Genomic DNA, 17,318 nt, shown 5'->3' on the forward strand with positions numbered 1-17,318 from the left:
TTAAGTTCTTGTGAGCCATTTCGCACACGGCTTTCAGTCGAACGTGAAAATCGTCGAAGTTTTCCACTGGATGATCACTGGTACCTGTCCAACGTTCGTGTATCAGCTTCAGGGGGCCACGGACAGAATGTCTAAACACAAGTTGAAAAGGCGAGTAGCCTAAAGAGTCCTGGACACAGTCCCTCGCGGCGAAAATAATCCAAGGAACAGACTCATCCCATTGGGTGTTACTATTAGCGAATGTCCTTAGCATGGTTTTGAGGGTTTGGTGGAACCTCTCAAGTACGCCTTGAGACTGAGGGTGGTAGGCTGAGCTGGTGATGTGGGTAACGCCTAGCTTGGCTAGCGCTTCCTGAAAATGGTGACTGGTGAAGTTGCTGCCTTGATCTGTTTGCACGATTCTAGGTAATCCAAAGGTAGTGAAGAACCGGGTCATGGCTCTGACTACAGTCTTTGCCTTAATGTTCCGTAAGGGAATCGCCTCGGGAAAACGGGTACTTGAACACATAAAGGTAAGTAGGTACTCGTTGCCCGCCTTGGTTTTAGGCAAGGGACCTACACAGTCCATGACGATTTTAGAAAAAGGTTCTTCTAATACAGGAATCGGACTCAAAGGGGCCTTAGGAATTGTCTGGTTTGGCTTTCCGGCCAACTGACAGTTCGTGCAACTTCTGCAGTAACGCGACACATCTTTTCTCATTTTGGGCCAAAAGAACAGTTCTTTGATCTTCGCCGTCGTTTTAGAGACTCCTGGGTGCGCTGACATTGGATGGTCATGTGCCAGCTTAAGTATTTCATGCCGATAAGGTGGAGGGACCCACAGCTGGTTTTTACCCAACCATGGTTCGGCTGGTGAGGCAATCACTGGTATAGCGCGACGAAAGAAGAGGCCGTTCTCGGAGAAATATTCTCCATCGTCAGATGATAGAGATTTTTCGACCGTTGCTTTGAGTTCCGCGTCGACTTGTTGAGCTTTAATGATGTCTTCCTGAGATATCCTCAGGGGTAAGCCCAGGCTTGTGTTCTCTGGAAGCATAGACTCCAGTTTGAGAGTCGAATTTCTTGACGATGATGGCGGGTGTGGTTCAGACGTGATGTCAGCCAATTGTTTGGTCTGGCTTCTTGTCACCGCACATGCAGGATACAGTTCATAATCATTATCTGGAACTGTTGACGAAGGGTCTGAAACCGTACAGGGGTATACTTTGCTTCCCGCAAGGTCATTCCCTAGAAGTAGGTGTACTCCTGGGACAGGAATACTATCTATCACACCTAAAATGACCTCACCTTCGACGAGATGATGTTTCAGGGCAAACTTGTGTAGAGGGACGACAGTAGATTTTGTCCCCACTCCCTGGATAATGGAAATCCTTCCGGTGTTCGTCTCAGGTGTAATGTCCATTGAACTTTTCAAAAGGAGTGATTGTGACGCTCCTGTGTCTCTTAGAACGGTGATATTCTTCTGAGACAACGGATCACCTGGTTTGCTAATGATGGCTTCGGCAATAAAAGATGAAAAGTCAACTTTTCTCGATCCCTCGAGATCGGTAGACTCGGAAGAAACTGGATGGTGGCGAGAACAGTCAAAATGTGACTGCACATAATGTGTGGAGACTTGACTACCTTCTTGCGGACACTTAGGGTTAGAGTCCTTTTGAATTCTAGAGTTCATAGTTGAACTGGCTGCTTGAGGGGATAGAGCATAGTGCGCAGAAGTACGCACCACCTCCCTGTTATTCTGAAGACGTTTGTAACAGTCCTTGACATGGTGACCAGGCCTTTTGCAGAACTGGCATACCGCTCGACGATTGAGAGTTGATCTTGGTTTCTCTCTGGACTGTGATGCCTTCAAATGTTGGCCAACAGGATGATTGCTGCCAAAAAGGGGAAGCACGGGGTTGAGGCGGTTTCCTGACACTGGTGGTTTCCTATGCACCAACATATATGTGTCAGCCGACTCAGCAGCCTTCTGGATGTCAGTTATCTTGTTATCCAGAATGTGTAGTCGTATCTCTTCAGGCAGGGACGATAGGAATTCTTCCCTTAGGATAAGTGACCTCAGTTTCTCAAACTCAGAAACTTCCTCCGAGTGTAGCCACCTTGAAAATATTTTCTCCTTTTCAAAGAGAAATTCCACATATGATTGTGTGGGTAACTTGCGGAGTGTACGGAATTTTGTCCGATAGGCCTCGGGCGTCAGTGCGTAGGCCTTTAAAATGGCAGTCTTGACCAAACTATAGTTATTTTGAACGTCGTGAGAGAGTGCCTGGTATGTTTTTGCAGCTTTCCCAGTAAGGACAGAGCTCAATAAAGCAGTAATGGAAGATTCGGGCCATTCACATGTCTTCGCTAAACTCTCAAACGAGTTAAAGAAAACGACCAAATCTGTTTCATCAAATTTAGGAACTAATTTCCCAAATTTGGCAATCACTTGCCCTACCGACAACTTTTTTGGATCTACCAGAGAAGTGACATCACTAACTTTACCCAATTCTGATTCCAACCTCCTCCTATCTAAAGCAATTTTAACTTCCAACTCCTGTTCTTTTAATGCCTTCTCTAAAGCAACTTTCTCCTCGCGGAGTAACACACCAGCCAACAAACTTTCATCAAATACCCCTTCATTAATGAAATGAACAACAATTTTATCTCTCAACACCTCTGACTTCTGCGTAACAGAATAATCCAATTTCAATTCCTTAACAACACTAACCAAAACTTTTCTACTCAACTTTTCTACATCTTCAACAGTAGGATTAGCCAAAAAAGACTCCATAACACTAACTTTCAAATCACAACAAGCCTAGATCCTTTAAATTAATACACAGCGTTGGGCCGTGTACTTGACCTCTAAATGTAGGACGTGACACGTCTGCTTATTTGACCTAGATACTCTAGCCTGAGCGCGCGTTGTAAGACCACGGCGCTACACTGGATATAAAAACAACTAAATCCAACTAACCTTAGTATTCAACTGATATAAACAACAACTGGAACGACAGATTAAATCCCGGACGAGCCCCCACTTTGTAACGTTAACCTATCTATCAGCCAAATAGAAGGAGAACGTCCCCGGATTCTTTTTTCGGGGTCATATGCAAATGCCTTACGGCCTAAGTGGATGAACACTTAACACAACGACCACTAGGGCTCGAATTTAATGTCTAGGGAAGCTAGTGATACTATTGTAATTAACACTCATCCAATCTACATACGACCTTTTAATCAGCGAACTCAGTTGTGGCAGAACACAAAGATGAACTAGATAAAATATTTAATGTATAAAATATCAAAAACCCAACTTACACAATGTAGGAAAAAACACTATCACAGATTTCTACACTGTCTAAGGAACAGCTACAGGCCACACAACACTGCTGTAGCTTCAAGACTTACTTAGCGACAAGTAATATTAAACTAGAAGACTAAATCAACTGAAGAAAGCAAGGCACACACAGGTCTTAAGTACTCTCACGTTCAAATGGTCAGAGTCTATAGCCGGACAATATGGACGGCTGTCTGATCAAGGTAAAACTGCCTCGTAGACTGCCAGGTCAAGATAAACTGCCTCGTGTTGCGAGTGTGCGGGGCAATTAAAGACTTCTGTGACAGGGGAGGTTATCCTCAACTCATGTCGCCATTGGTTGGGATAATCATCTGATCAGAATCATTCAATCAGATTTTAATGGAAATTTTCTATGTCTCAAACACCTTAATAGTCAATGGAAAAACCCCAGGTGTTACACAATCATTCCATATAAGGAATTATACAATGTCAAAATAAAAAAGACTCGACCTAAGTAGGTCACAGGGGGAGGGGTGGACTGTGGGGGGAGGGATAGACTGGGGGGAGGGGTGGACTGGGGGGAGGAGGGAGGGTTGGATTGTGGGGGGAGGGGGGAGGGGTGGAATGTGGGGGGGGGGAGAGGTGGACTGATGGGGGAGGGGTGGACTGTGGGGGGAGGGGTGGAAAGTGGGGGAGGGGTGGACTGTGGGGGGAGGGGTGGACTGTGGAGAGATGGGGGAGGGGTGGACTGTGGGGAAGGGGGGAGGGGTGGACAGTGGGGGGAGGGGGAGGGGTGGACTGTGGGGGGAGGGGTAGACTGTGGGGGGATGGGGGAGGGGTGGACTGTGGGGGGAGGGGTGGACTGTGGAGGGAGGGTTGGATTGTGGGGAGAGGGGGGAAGGGTGGAATGTGGGGGGGGGGAGAGGTGGACTGATGGGGGAGGGGTGGACTGTGGGGGGAGGGGTGGAAAGTGGGGGAGGGGTGGACTGTGGGGGGAGGGGTGGACTGTGGAGAGATGGGGGAGGGGTGGACTGTGGGGAAGGGGGGGAGGGGTGGACAGTGGGGGGAGGGGGAGGGGTGGACTGTGGGGGGAGGGGTAGACTGTGGGGGGATGGGGGAGGGGTGGACTGTGGGGGGAGGGGTGGACTGTGGAGGGAGGGGCTGGACTGTGGGGGAGGGGTGGACTGTGGGGGGAGGGGTAGACTGGGGGGAGGGGTGGACTGGGGGGAGGGGGCAGGGTTGGATTGTGGGGGGAGGGGGGAGGGGTGGAATGTGGGGGGGGGGAGAGGTGGACTGATGGGGGAGGGGTGGACTGTGGGGGAGGGGTGGAAAGTGGGGGAGGGGTGGACTTTAGGGGGAGGGGTGGACTGTGGGGGGAGGGGTGGACTGTGGAGAGATGGGGGAGGGGTGGACTGAGGTGGAGGCGGGAGGGGTGGGCTGTGTGGGGAGGGGTGGACTGTGGGGGTGGACTGGGGGGGGGGGTTCATAACTCAGCACCTTTACAAGTAAGGGTTGGACTGTGGGGAAGGGGACTTTACCATTTTTACTTTTTCGGGTATTTGCGGAGGACTGCCCTTTTTAAGGGTTTGGGGGTGGACTTTGAATTTAGGGCCTACCACCCCAGACAACGCCTACCACCCCAGACAACGCCTGCAACCCCTTACATTAAAACCATTCAATAACTATCCGCACGTGTAGGTGTATAGACAACGACAGCCCTTAAACCATTCAGTAACTATCCGCACATGTAGGTGTGTCGACAACGACCTGTACCGGAGCGAGAAGACCAAGTTCCTGCTGGACCTCGAGAAGGCCAAGAGAGCTCTAGACGAGGAGAACAAAGCCAGGAAGCTGCGGCTCCACGCTCTGCTTGAGAACATCAGGAACACAAAGGTAGGACTGGTAGAGAAACATAGGCTGGCAGGGAAACATAGGCTGGCAGGGAAACATAGGCTGGCAGGGAAACATAGGCTGGCAGGGAAACATACAGGTAGGGCTGGCAGGGTAACATACAGGTAGGGCTGGCAGGGAAACATAGGCTGGCAGGGAAACATACAGGTAGGGCTGGCAGGGAAACATACAGGTAGGGCTGGCAGGGAAACATAGGCTAGCAGGGAAACATACAGGTAGGGCTGGCAGGGAAACATACAGGTAGGGCTGGCAGGGAAACATAGGCTGGCAGGGAAACATACAGGTAGGGCTGGCAGGGAAACATAGGCTGGCAGGGAAACATAGGCTGGCAGGGAAACATACAGGTAGGGCTGGCAGGGAAACATAGGCTGGCAGGGAAACATACAGGTAGGACTGGCAGGGAAACATAGGCTGGCAGGGAAACATAGGCTGGCAGGGAAACATAGGCTGGCAGGGAAACATACAGGTAGGACTGGCAGGGAAACATACAGGTAGGACTGGCAGGGAAACATAGGCTGGCAGGGAAACATAGGCTGGCAGGGAAACATAGGCTGGCAGGGAAACATAGGCTGGCAGGGAAACATAGGCTGGCAGGGAAACATACAGGTAGGACTGGCAGGGAAACATGGGCTGGCAGGGAAACATAGGCTGGCAGGGAAACATAGGCTGGCAGGGAAACATACATGTAGGGCTGGCAGGGAAACATACAGGTAGGGCTGGCAGGGAAACATACAGGTAGGGCTGGCAGGGAAACATAGGCTGGCAGGGTTGAGTTTAAACGGGGGTCTAGCCTAGGTCCATATTGAAATGTGCGTGTCTAATGTCCATATTGAAATGTCCGTGTCTAATGTCGATATTGAAATGTCCGTGTCTATTGTCCATATTGAAATGTCCGTGTCTAATGTCCATATTGAAATGTCCGTGTCTAATGTCCATATTGAAATGTGCGTGTCAAATGTCCATATTGAAATGTCCGTGTCTAATGTCCATATTGAAATGTCCGTGTCTAATGTCCATATTGAAATGTCCGTGTGTAATGTCCATATTGAAATGTGCGTGTCTAATGTCCATATTGAAATGTGCGTGTCTAATGTCCATATTGAAATGTCCGTGTCTAATGTCCATATTGAAATGTGCGTGTCAAATGTCCATATTGAAATGTCCGTGTCTAATGTCCATATTGAAATGTCCGTGTCTAATGTCCATATTGAAATGTGCGTGTCAAATGTCCATATTGAAATGTCCGTGTCTAATGTCCATATTGAAATGTCCGTGTCTAATGTCCATATTGAAATGTCCGTGTGTAATGTCCATATTGAAATGTGCGTGTCTAATGTCCATATTGAAATGTGCGTGTCTAATGTCCATATTGAAATGTCCGTGTCAAATGTCCATATTGAAATGTCCGTGTCTAATGTCCATATTGAAATGTCCAACCTGTGACCTCCCCAGAGAACCAGCGACCAATTGTTCCAGCAGGAGTTTGAGGAAATCATGAAACTCCTCCTGTCTGGTCAGCCCATTGATGATGAGACGTTACGGCGTCTGATGGCTTTAGGGGTAGGGCAGTAGGTCGTGTAGGACAGGGGGACAATAGGTCGTGTAGGACAGTAGGTTGTGTAGGACAGGACAGTAGGTTCTGTAGGACAGGGGGACAATAAGTTGTGTAGGACAGGGGGACAGTAGGTCGTGTAGGACAGTAGGTTGTGCAGGACAGGACAGTAGGTTCTGTAGGACAGGGGGACAATAAGTTGTGTAGGACAGGACAATTGGTCGTGTAGGGCAGGACAATAGGTTGTGTAGGACAGGACAATAGGTTGTGTAGGACATGACAGTAGGTTGTGTAGGACAGGACAGTAGGTTGTGTAGGACAGGACAATAGGTTGTGTAGGACAGGACAATAGGTTGTGTAGGACAGTAGGTTGTGTAGGACAATTGGTTGTGTAGGACAGGACAATAGGTTGTGTAGGACATGACAGTAGGTTGTGTAGGACAGGACAGTAGGTTGTGTAGGACAGGACAATAGGTTGTGTAGTACAGGACAATAGGTTGTGTAGGACAGTAGGTTGTGTAGGACAATTGGTTGTGTAGGACAGTAGGTCGTGTAGGACAGGACAGTAGGTTGTGTAGGACAGTAGGTCGTGTAGAACAGGACAGTAGGTTGTGTAGGACAGGATAGTAGGTTGTGTAGGACAGTAGGTTGTGTAGGACAGTAGGTTGTGTAGGACAGGACAGTAGGTTGTGTAGGACAGTAGGTTGTGTAGGACAGTAGGTTGTGTAGGACAGGACAGTAGGTTGTGTAGGACAGGACAGTAGGTTGTGTAGGACAAGGGGCCATTATATTTTTGGTCTATGATAAGTTTAATGAAGTTTTATTGAGGTAGGTTCTTTAGCTGTATGAAAATTTCAGTTAATTACTTTGGTCGATTCTTGGCACAATTTACACTTGGCCACCTTTTGCCATTTCTTACAATTGGCCATCGTTTACATTTGGCCCACCTGTTCCAGGCCATGTTTGGTGTTGACTCGATAGATGAGATCATGGAACTCGGCAAGTCCAAGTCTAAGACGGAGAGGTGGGCGGGACAGTTCTTCAACAAGATGCTGGAGGCACAGAAAGGAAAGCACTTCAGGCTGAGTGATGATACGTTGTCTGATGCTGGCTACTTTGCGAGCCTGATGGCCCCGAGTAGGTCAAGTTAGTGGTTGGTGTTTAATGTTGGTTGGAAGGTGAATTGTTGTTGGTTGGTGTTTAATGTTGGTTGGAAGGTGTATTGTTGTTGGTTGGTGTTTAATGTTGGTTGGAAGGTGTTTTGTTGTTGGTTGGTGTTTGTTGGTGGTGGTCACGTTGTTACAGGTGTATCATCGGCTGGCACACAGTATAGAGATGTCATATGTCAATTCAATAATTACTGCTGATAATTTATGTAATGATATGTCATATGTCTAACAACACGTCTCAGATGAGAGCAGATGTTATGTGACATGTGTACTCACTTATGACATGTGTACTCACTTATGACATGTGTACTCACTTATGACATGTGTACTCACTTGTGACACGTGTACTCACGTGTGACATGTGTACTTACGTGTGACATACTTGTACACCAGAAATCGCTGAACTGAGAGACGCAGACGGTAATGTCATTGACCAATCAGCTCTGGCCGCTATGGGTGTGTACAAGGACGAGAACGGCGTGTACAGAGACAAGGCCGGCAACATCCTGACCAGCGAGGACCTCCAGAACGCCGGGCTGGTGGTCATAGAGGAGCCCAAGTCCATCTTCAAGGGGAACTTTGACCGTGCCTATGTGGGCGGGGCTGCGGTGGGTGGCGGCAAGTACCACGCCGAGCGGGGCGCCATAGCAGACAGCATCAAGGAGGGCACCTTCGGCCTGACCAAGCACGGGCTGCTGACCTTCACCTCTGACGGGCTGGGGCTCATCCTGCCCAAGTTCTCAAACAACATGTACGACTTCCTTGTGGGTGAGTAGACACACCTTTACAGGTCAATAGAAACACATCAAGTGGGGGGGGGGAGGGAGGCTGAGACACCATTTGTCTTTGGTTGATACACCTTGTGGTGTAGGTTAAAACACCTTTTAGTGTAGGTTAAGACATCTTTTGGTGTAGGTTACCACTCTACAACAGGATGGTCTAGGGGGGGGGGGGGGGGAGAGGACAAGATGTTTTAATTATAAAACATACAAACGCATTAAGACGTATCGAGTTTTTAGTTTCATTTTTTAGAAGTGGGGACCATATTTAAATGTAGGACAGAATATTTATGAGAAGAAAAAGAAAACTATGAAAAAAACCACTACCAGATTTGAATTGCGGCATTGAAGATTTTTTAAAAACCTGCCACACCAAATGTAAGCTCGTGAAAACAACTTGAGAAAATACATGAAGACGTTTACAAGATTGACGTCAATATTTGTGACACGTTTTGACACGTCTCTGGTAATGGAGGAAAATGGCAAGTTTTCTTATCAGCAGTAGCTGTGAAATCATGTGACAAGTAGACAATCATCCCTGCCATTAAATGGCCATGTCTAGACAATCATCCCTGCCATTAAATGGCCATGTCTAGACAATCATCCCTGCCATTAAATGGCCATGTCTAGACAATCATCCCTGCCATTAAATGGCCATGTCTAGACAATCATCCCTGCCATTAAATGGCCATGTCTAGACAATCATCCCTGCCATTAAATGGCCATGTCTAGACAATCATCCCTGCCATTAAATGGCCATGTCTAGACAATCATCCCTGCCATTAAATGGCCACCTTGCAGGCCCCCAGGGGTCGGGCTATATTGGCTGGACTATTGAGACTAGGGTCAAGCTTACAGGAAAAATTCCCGGACTTTAAAAAAAAAGTTTTGATTGCCAGAAAAGGTTTCAGGTGGACCATCCTTTTTTTAGACCAACTGACCAATGGAAGACTGAAGCAATGGTTTCAGTTTGACCATTCTATTTTTAGACCAACTGACCAATGGAAGATTCTATTTTTAGACCAACTGACCAAGTGGAAGACTGAAGCAATGGTTTCAGTTTGACCATTCTATTTTTAGACCAACTGACCAATGTTTAATTATTTTTTTTTGTGTGTTTAGTCCTCTTTGCTCCTTATGGAGCATAGGGCCTCCACCATTTCCTTCCATTTCTTCCTATCCTCGGCTATTAATTTTGACATCTCCCAAGACATCCTTGTTGGCTTCAGTTCTTCAAGAAGACTCCGCCTCCAGGTCTGTCTTGGGCGCCCTCTCTTCCGCTTTCCCTGGGGGTTCCACTCAAGCGCTTGGCGTGTAACATTTGTGTGAGCCTTTCGCAGTGTGTGACCCACCCAGCGCCACTTCCTCCTTCTTATTTGCACACCTATAGGCTCCTGCCTAGCTTTCCTCCATAGTTCCAAGTTCGGCACTTTGTCCTGCCATCTCAGTTTCAGTATCTGTCGAAGGCATCTATTCATGAAGGTCTGTATCTTTGCTGTGCTTGCCTTGGAGACTCTCCATGTCTCTGCTCCATACAGCAGAACAGCCTTGACATTAGAGTTAAATATCCTAATTTTTGTGGTAATGGAGATGGCCGAACTTTTCCATATGGGTCGCAGGACTGTGAAAGCGCAGCGGGCTCTATTAACTCTAGCGCGTATGTCCTCCTCTGTGCCTCCCGTTTTGCTGATCTTGCTGCCAAGGTATTTTTAGACCAACTGACCAATGGAAGATTCTATTTTTAGACCAACTGACCAATGGAAGATTCTATTTTTAGACCAACTGACCAAGTGGAAGACTGAAGCAATGGTTTCCGTTTGACCATTCTATTTTTAGACCAACTGACCAATGGAAGATTCTATTTTTAGACCAACTGACCAAGTGGAAGACTGAAGCAATGGTTTCCGTTTGACCATTCTATTTTTAGACCAACTGACCAATGGAAGATTCTATTTTTAGACCAACTGACCAATGGAAGATTCTATTTTTAGACCAACTGACCAAGTGGAAGACTGAAGCAATGGTTTCCGTTTGACCATTCTATTTTTAGACCAACTGACCAATGGAAGATTCTATTTTTAGACCAACTGACCAATGGAAGATTCTATTTTTAGACCAACTGACAATGGAAGATTCTATTTTTAGACCAACTGACCAAGTGGAAGATTCTATTTTTAGACCAACTGACCAAGTGGAAGACCAAAGCAATGGTTTCAGGTTGACCATTCTATTTATAGACCAACTGACCAATGGAAGATTCTATTTTCAGACCAACTGACAATGGAAGATTCTATTTTTAGACCAACTGACCAAGTGGAAGACCGAAGGCTTCGCCTGTGAGTCCCTGTACGACCACGAGATCTACACCATCTGCGAGCCAGACGCCGACACGGTCGACTACGGCGGGCGAGTCAGGATGAGCATCGAGGAGTTTCTAGAACCTACGTTTTACTGTGAGTTTCTAGAACCTACGTTTTACTGTAAGTTGTCTGAACCCCAGGGGTTCTGACCTACGTTTTACTGTAAGTTGTCTGAACCTACGTTTTACTGTAAGTTGTCTGAACCCTAACCCAGGGGTTCTGAACCTACGTTTTACTGTAAGTTGTCTGAACCCCAGTGGTTCTGAACCTACGTTTTACTGTAAGTTGTCTGAACCCTAATCCAGGGGTTCTGAACCTACGTTTTACTGTAAGTTGTCTGAACCCTAACCCAGGGGTTCTGAACCTTTTTGGAGGTACCGAACCCCACCAACACTGAACCCGTCTTAACAGTTCTATCGTCCGCACTGACTAAATCCGATCGTCAAATGAGGCGGGCGTGTGTATTTACCTTCACCGAACCCTTGAGAATAATTCACCAAACCCATGGGGTTCGATTGAACCCAAATTTTTTAACAACTGCCCTTATCATAACCCACGTTTTACCGACGGTGGTCTAAACCCTAATCATAACCTAAATTACTTGAAGTAGAGTTCAGCTTTCAGCTTGTGGCTAAGTTTAACTGTAATATGTGGTTAAGTTTAACTGTAATATGTGGTAAAGTTTAACTGTAATATGTAGTAAAGTTTAACTGTAATATGTGGTAAAGTTTAACTGTAATATGTGTTAAAGCTTAACTGTTATATGTGGTAAAGTTTAACTGTAATATGTGGTTAAGTTTAACTGTAATATGTGATAAAGCTTAACTATAATATGTGGTTAAGTTTAACTGTAATATGTGGTTAAGTTTAACTGTAAAATGTGGTTAAGTTTAACTGTGATTTGTGGTAAAGTTTAACTGTACTATGTGGTAAAGTTTAACTGTACTATGTGGTTACGTTTAACTGTAATATGTGGTAAAGTTTAACTGTAATAAGTGGTTACGTTTAACTGTAATATGTGGTTAAGTTTAACTGTAATATGTTGTTAAGTTTAGCTGTGGTGTGATCACGTTCACATGCAGTGTGGCTAAATTTAGCTGTGACGTAATTGAATTGAAATGTGATATAAAGAAGTTTAAATGTTATGTGGTAAAGAAAGAATGTAATGTGGTTAATTTTTAAATGTGGTTAATTTTTAAATGTGGTTAAGTTTAACTGTGGTTAAGTTAAAATATTGTTAAGTTTAAATATTGTTAAGTTTAAATTTATGTGGTTAAGTTTAAATATTATTAAGTTTAAATGTGTTTAAGTTTAAATATTGTTTAGTTTAAATGGTGTTTAAGTTTAAATGTGGTGAAGCTTAAATGTGGTTGAGTTTAGATGTGATGTGGATATGTTAAGCAAGCTGTAGCGACGTCCACAATTATTCCTTATCTACCCTGTCATTATCTACACTGTCATCAGCCAACATCATCGCTAAAAGAAGGGTGACGGATAAGAAGGGGAAGAAACAAGCAGACAAGTCTGGAACACTCGGCAGCTCAGCTGATGCCTCGGAACTGGAACTCTCCTCCCAGAAAAGTTCCCAGAAGGCGCCCCCGCCGGATATTAAGGAGGACCCTCAAGAGAAACCACAGGACTCAGATGTAGACCAACCACAGGACACAGATGTAGACCCACCAGAATAGGACACAACTCAGGACACACAATAGGACACACTATAGAACGTCACCCGATACACAATAAGATGCAATATTACATACAATATTCATACACGGCCACCCCACACGGCCACCCCACACGGCCACCCCACACGGCCACCCCACACGGCCACCCCACACGGCCACCCTACACCCCATACATAACACCCCATACATAACACCCCATACATAACACCCCATACATAACACCCCATACATAACACCCCATACATAACACCCCATACATAACACCCCATACATAACACCCCATACATAACACCCATACATAACACACTACACCCCACACCTTACACTCTACCCCCACACCTTACATCCCCCCCCACACACACCACACACACTCCACACAACTTTAGTCCTGTCCGTCGGTCGATCTTAGCACAAACACATCAACTCTGCTTCACCTGTCCTGCATCAGACATGTAGTAAGACCCCTTGATTGCTGATCACGAATCAATAACTCGGATCGAATGATCGACCCTTGACGTTGAAGTCCCATCAACAAGCTGAACATGGATGATAATCATCCAACATGAGGCATGACAGATGACAGACAGAGCTATATGCTGCACGTCATGCTAGTCAACAACACATTATTTTACACACCATTCAAATATTTTCAGCATTTAATAAACACATAAGAAAGTGCAATTTTATAGCACTTGATAAAACACACAGTGCAATTTTAGCACTTAATAAAACACATCACGAGAAAATTGCAACACAAAATTAAGCTCACCATTAATAAACTAAAAAATATTTTTTTTTTTAAATTGAAAAAAAAAACACTTTATACTTTTTAACAAAACCATTTTTTAATATAAAACTATCAAAAACAAGGTTAAAAAAACATTTTAAACAAAATAAGTGACATATGTGTCGTTTTCACACCGACACAAACACCTACACACAGACACACACACAAAGAGCGTGTAACTTGTAAACAGAGAAAAACTGTGCTATAAAATATCAACACACCGTTGAAAAGCTTAAGCACCCAAAACATAGGACTAGTACGTGTGTTATGACTAGATAAACAAATGGACAGAAAAGTTGATTGTTTGTGAATTTTTTTTTCTCTATGTGTGTATCAGTTAGAGCACATTTATACAAATGTTTCAAGCACATCTACAAAAAAAAAACAACATCAGCAACATCTACAATAACTAAACAAGAAATACGACTACACGTGTGAAAACTATGTATGACTCATTTCCGACACACATCACATCAACACACATCACACCAACACACATCACATCAACACACATCACATCAACCCACATTACACCAACACACATAACATCAACACACATCACACCAACACACATCACATCAACACACATCACATCAACACACATAACATCAACACAGATTATGTTCAAAGGAAATCACATCAGCTAGCGTATGCTAAAGATATGAGACTAAGTCATATAAAAAATATTTGTGTCCAATAAAATCACGAACAATGTCGATTTTGTTCATCTTCACTTGATGGTTAGAAATCTCCTTTGTTAATCTTCACCTGATGGTTAGATTACCTCTTTTGTGTTAGATTATCTCGTCCTAAAGTTTCTATTGCAGATGTTTGGAAAGTTCTTTTGAATTTTTTGATTTAGTTTTAAGAAAAAATTATTGTGTCTTTTAAGGTCGTGTGTATTTGCATAATACCCCACCCTACCCCATCTATACCTCGCCCTCTCCCGCTCTCGTACCACCCCCCCCCCCCCTCCCACCCTCTCACCACAGCTGAAAGAAATGAAGCATCACACTTAAAGACGCAATATCCGTCAACTATGTCCGTGCCTCGAGCTCAACATGCGTGATACGTCACGACTTTTGCCATACCACGTCATCAACACTTGCTTGCAACCCTCTCCCCCCCCCCCCCCCACAGGCGAGGGGGCACCAGGGCCCACTCTGCTAGTTTAATACGCCATTCTTTATCTTGTGTTTCTTTAAGACGCGGCACTGAGGGGAAACACGAGAAAAATTTTCCTGAAATTCCCCAAGACGGCCTCGAGGCTAGGCAAACTCGGCACCAAGTGCTTACAGAACCATCCAACGCCATCTTTTTTCTCACGGGCCGGATCATCGGCCAGAGGTAACGTCACATCCGGCTGAAATAAAGCCGGTAGTTCCGGATGCCTCATTGTTGACAAACGTCTCCAGCGCCCCCCTTCATTTTTTGCCTGGGAGCGACGCGTCCCCCGGACCAGCACGCTGTGTGCGATATTGAGAAAATATTATTAAACCTGGCCGACTCGGCCGCTCTCCAGCCTCACTCCCACCCAGGGCGCCCTCTCACTCGCCCGCCCGTCCCCCCCGGGCGTTAATTTCAGTCTCCCATCTCTCCACAAAACGGAAATGATACAAGCCTTGATAGCCGGCCACACAGCTGTGTGGGGACAGGCATGCAGGGCATCAGCAAGACAGTTGTGTGGGATCCTGGGGAAGGGTGTGTGTGTGGGATCCAAAGGGTGGAGATGTGTGGGTTGTGGGATCCTGGGGAGGTGTGTGTGTGGGATCCAAAGGGTGGAGATGTGTGTGTTGTGGGATTCTAGGGAGGTGTGTGGGATGTGGGATCCTGGGGAGGTGTGTGTGTGGGATCCAAAGGGTGGAGATGTGTGTGTTGTGGGATTCTAGGGAGGTGTGTGGGATGTGGGATCCTGGGGAGGTGTGTGGGATGTGGGATCCTGGGGAGGGAGGTGTGTGGGATCCTGGGGAGGGAGGTGTGTGGGATCCTGGGGAGGGAGGTGTGTGGGATCCTGGGGAGGTGTGTGGGATGTGGGATCCTGGGGAGGGAGGTGTGTGGGATCATGGGGAGGGAGGTGTGTGGGATCCTGGGGAGGGAGGTGTGTGGGATCCTGGGGAGGGAGGTGTGTGGGATCCTGGAGAGGGAGGTGTGTGGGATGTGGGATCCTGGGGAGGTGTGTGGGATCCTGGTGAGGGAGGTGTGTGGGATCCTGGGGAGGTAGGTGTGTGGGATCCTGCGGAGGGAATTGTGTGGGATGTAGGATCCTGGGAATGGAGGTGTGTGGGATGTGGGATCCTGGGAATGGAGGTGTGTGGGATGTGGGATCCTGGGAATGGAGGTGTGTATGATGTGGCGTAGCGTGTATAGAGTTACATGGGAAGGAAATGTATTAACATGTTGCAATTGAAAAGAAAATTAGAATGTTTGAGGTGTTATGTGTGGTAATTAAAATGAATAATGTGTAGGTATGTCGTTCTATCAGTTTATCTGTTTGTAGCAGATCTCGCTTTTCATGTTTGACACACATCTAAAGCAAACAATTCTTTCACGAATTTCAGAACATTCGCTTTAGATGATACCACAAGAATATCTGGATTGTTATTTTGTAAACAAGCTACTGATTGGGTTTTAAGCAAATATTTTAGTTGTAGGGGGGGGGGGGGGGTGTTGATATTATTAAATACAAACAGAATGGAAAAAAGTATTTTTTTTTAAATCTAGCTACTAGTTACTAGAAAATTAAACAAATTCAAAATCCTTATTGTAATGTTTCTAAATAAACCGAAAATAAGAAAAACAATTTCTTTAGTTTAAAAAAAAAACGAAAAACACAGAGGTTATTAACATGTGTAAGACACTGCTTGACCTACCGTCCATTTACTTAAGATAGATTTTTTTTATTGGCAGTGTATTTAGCTTGTTATATAAATCTTTTAGCTTGTTGTATTATGTTTTAACAAAAATAATTATGATATGGTAATAAGGAAAGCAAAAATAAAAATTTGCAATGTAAGGGAGGCTACAAGTGAAATACTGATGATTCCAGTTATAACAGAGTTACCTTTCTTGGTTAACTCCGGCAAACACAGCATAGACTAGAATAAACATGACTCCTGACTTACATAAACCTAGTGACTCCTGACTTTAATCTGGTGACTCATGACTTACATAAACTTATTGACTCATGACTTTAAAAATCTACTGATCCGTGAATTAAATCAAGTGATTTTAAACACCGACCTAGCTAGTCTAGACGCAAATCAAGCAACTCGTGATTCCGATCACCAAGCGACTCCTGTCGTTCCACTAATACATGACTCTTGACTTAAACCTAGTTACTTAAATCACGTGACTTGCAACTAAGTCAGTGACTCTAAAACTACAACAGTTGAAAGACTTTTCTATGACTTGATGGCCTACATTTTTCTAGCGCCTAGATAACCCAACTGTTGATTGGCTTGCTAATTACTGACGAGTTTACGATTAGCAGGCGTATTAACTAATTACTCTTAAGCAAGTAATTATCATGCTATAATTAAAGTTGTTAGGTAACTCTTGTCATTAACGGGTCATTAACGGTCAATTTGTTCAGCGCGTCCTCACGTGTCTGCAGTTACACAAAGAGTAAATCACAGACTTTGTGTCTTGCTCTCATAAGATCAGACTTTGTGTCTTGCTCTTATAAGATCAGACTTTGTGTCTTGCTCTCATAAGATAAGACTTTGTGTCTTGCTCTCATAAGATCAGACTTTGTATCTTGCTCTCATAAGATCAGACTTTGTGTCT

General features: G+C 45.2%; 1 protein-coding gene across 1 annotated transcript in view; it reads left to right on the plus strand.

The window, feature by feature from the left end:
- Positions 1–14,240, plus strand: part of LOC131940572 (uncharacterized) — a 28,672-nt gene extending 14,432 nt beyond the window's left edge. Inside the window, exons 6-11 of the mRNA XM_059299265.1 lie at positions 5,038–5,179; positions 6,650–6,757; positions 7,706–7,886; positions 8,312–8,686; positions 10,998–11,150; positions 12,522–14,240. Coding sequence (XP_059155248.1) covers positions 5,038–5,179; positions 6,650–6,757; positions 7,706–7,886; positions 8,312–8,686; positions 10,998–11,150; positions 12,522–12,745 — 1,183 coding nt within the window. The 3' untranslated portion in view covers positions 12,746–14,240. The remainder of the gene's footprint in view (positions 1–5,037; positions 5,180–6,649; positions 6,758–7,705; positions 7,887–8,311; positions 8,687–10,997; positions 11,151–12,521) is intronic.
- Positions 14,241–17,318: the final 3,078 nt, after the last annotated feature.

This window comes from Physella acuta, unplaced genomic scaffold, assembly GCF_028476545.2.
Source record: "Physella acuta isolate Inbredline_101_S28 unplaced genomic scaffold, ASM2847654v3 ptg000322l, whole genome shotgun sequence".
Classification (NCBI taxonomy): Eukaryota; Metazoa; Mollusca; class Gastropoda; family Physidae; genus Physella; species Physella acuta.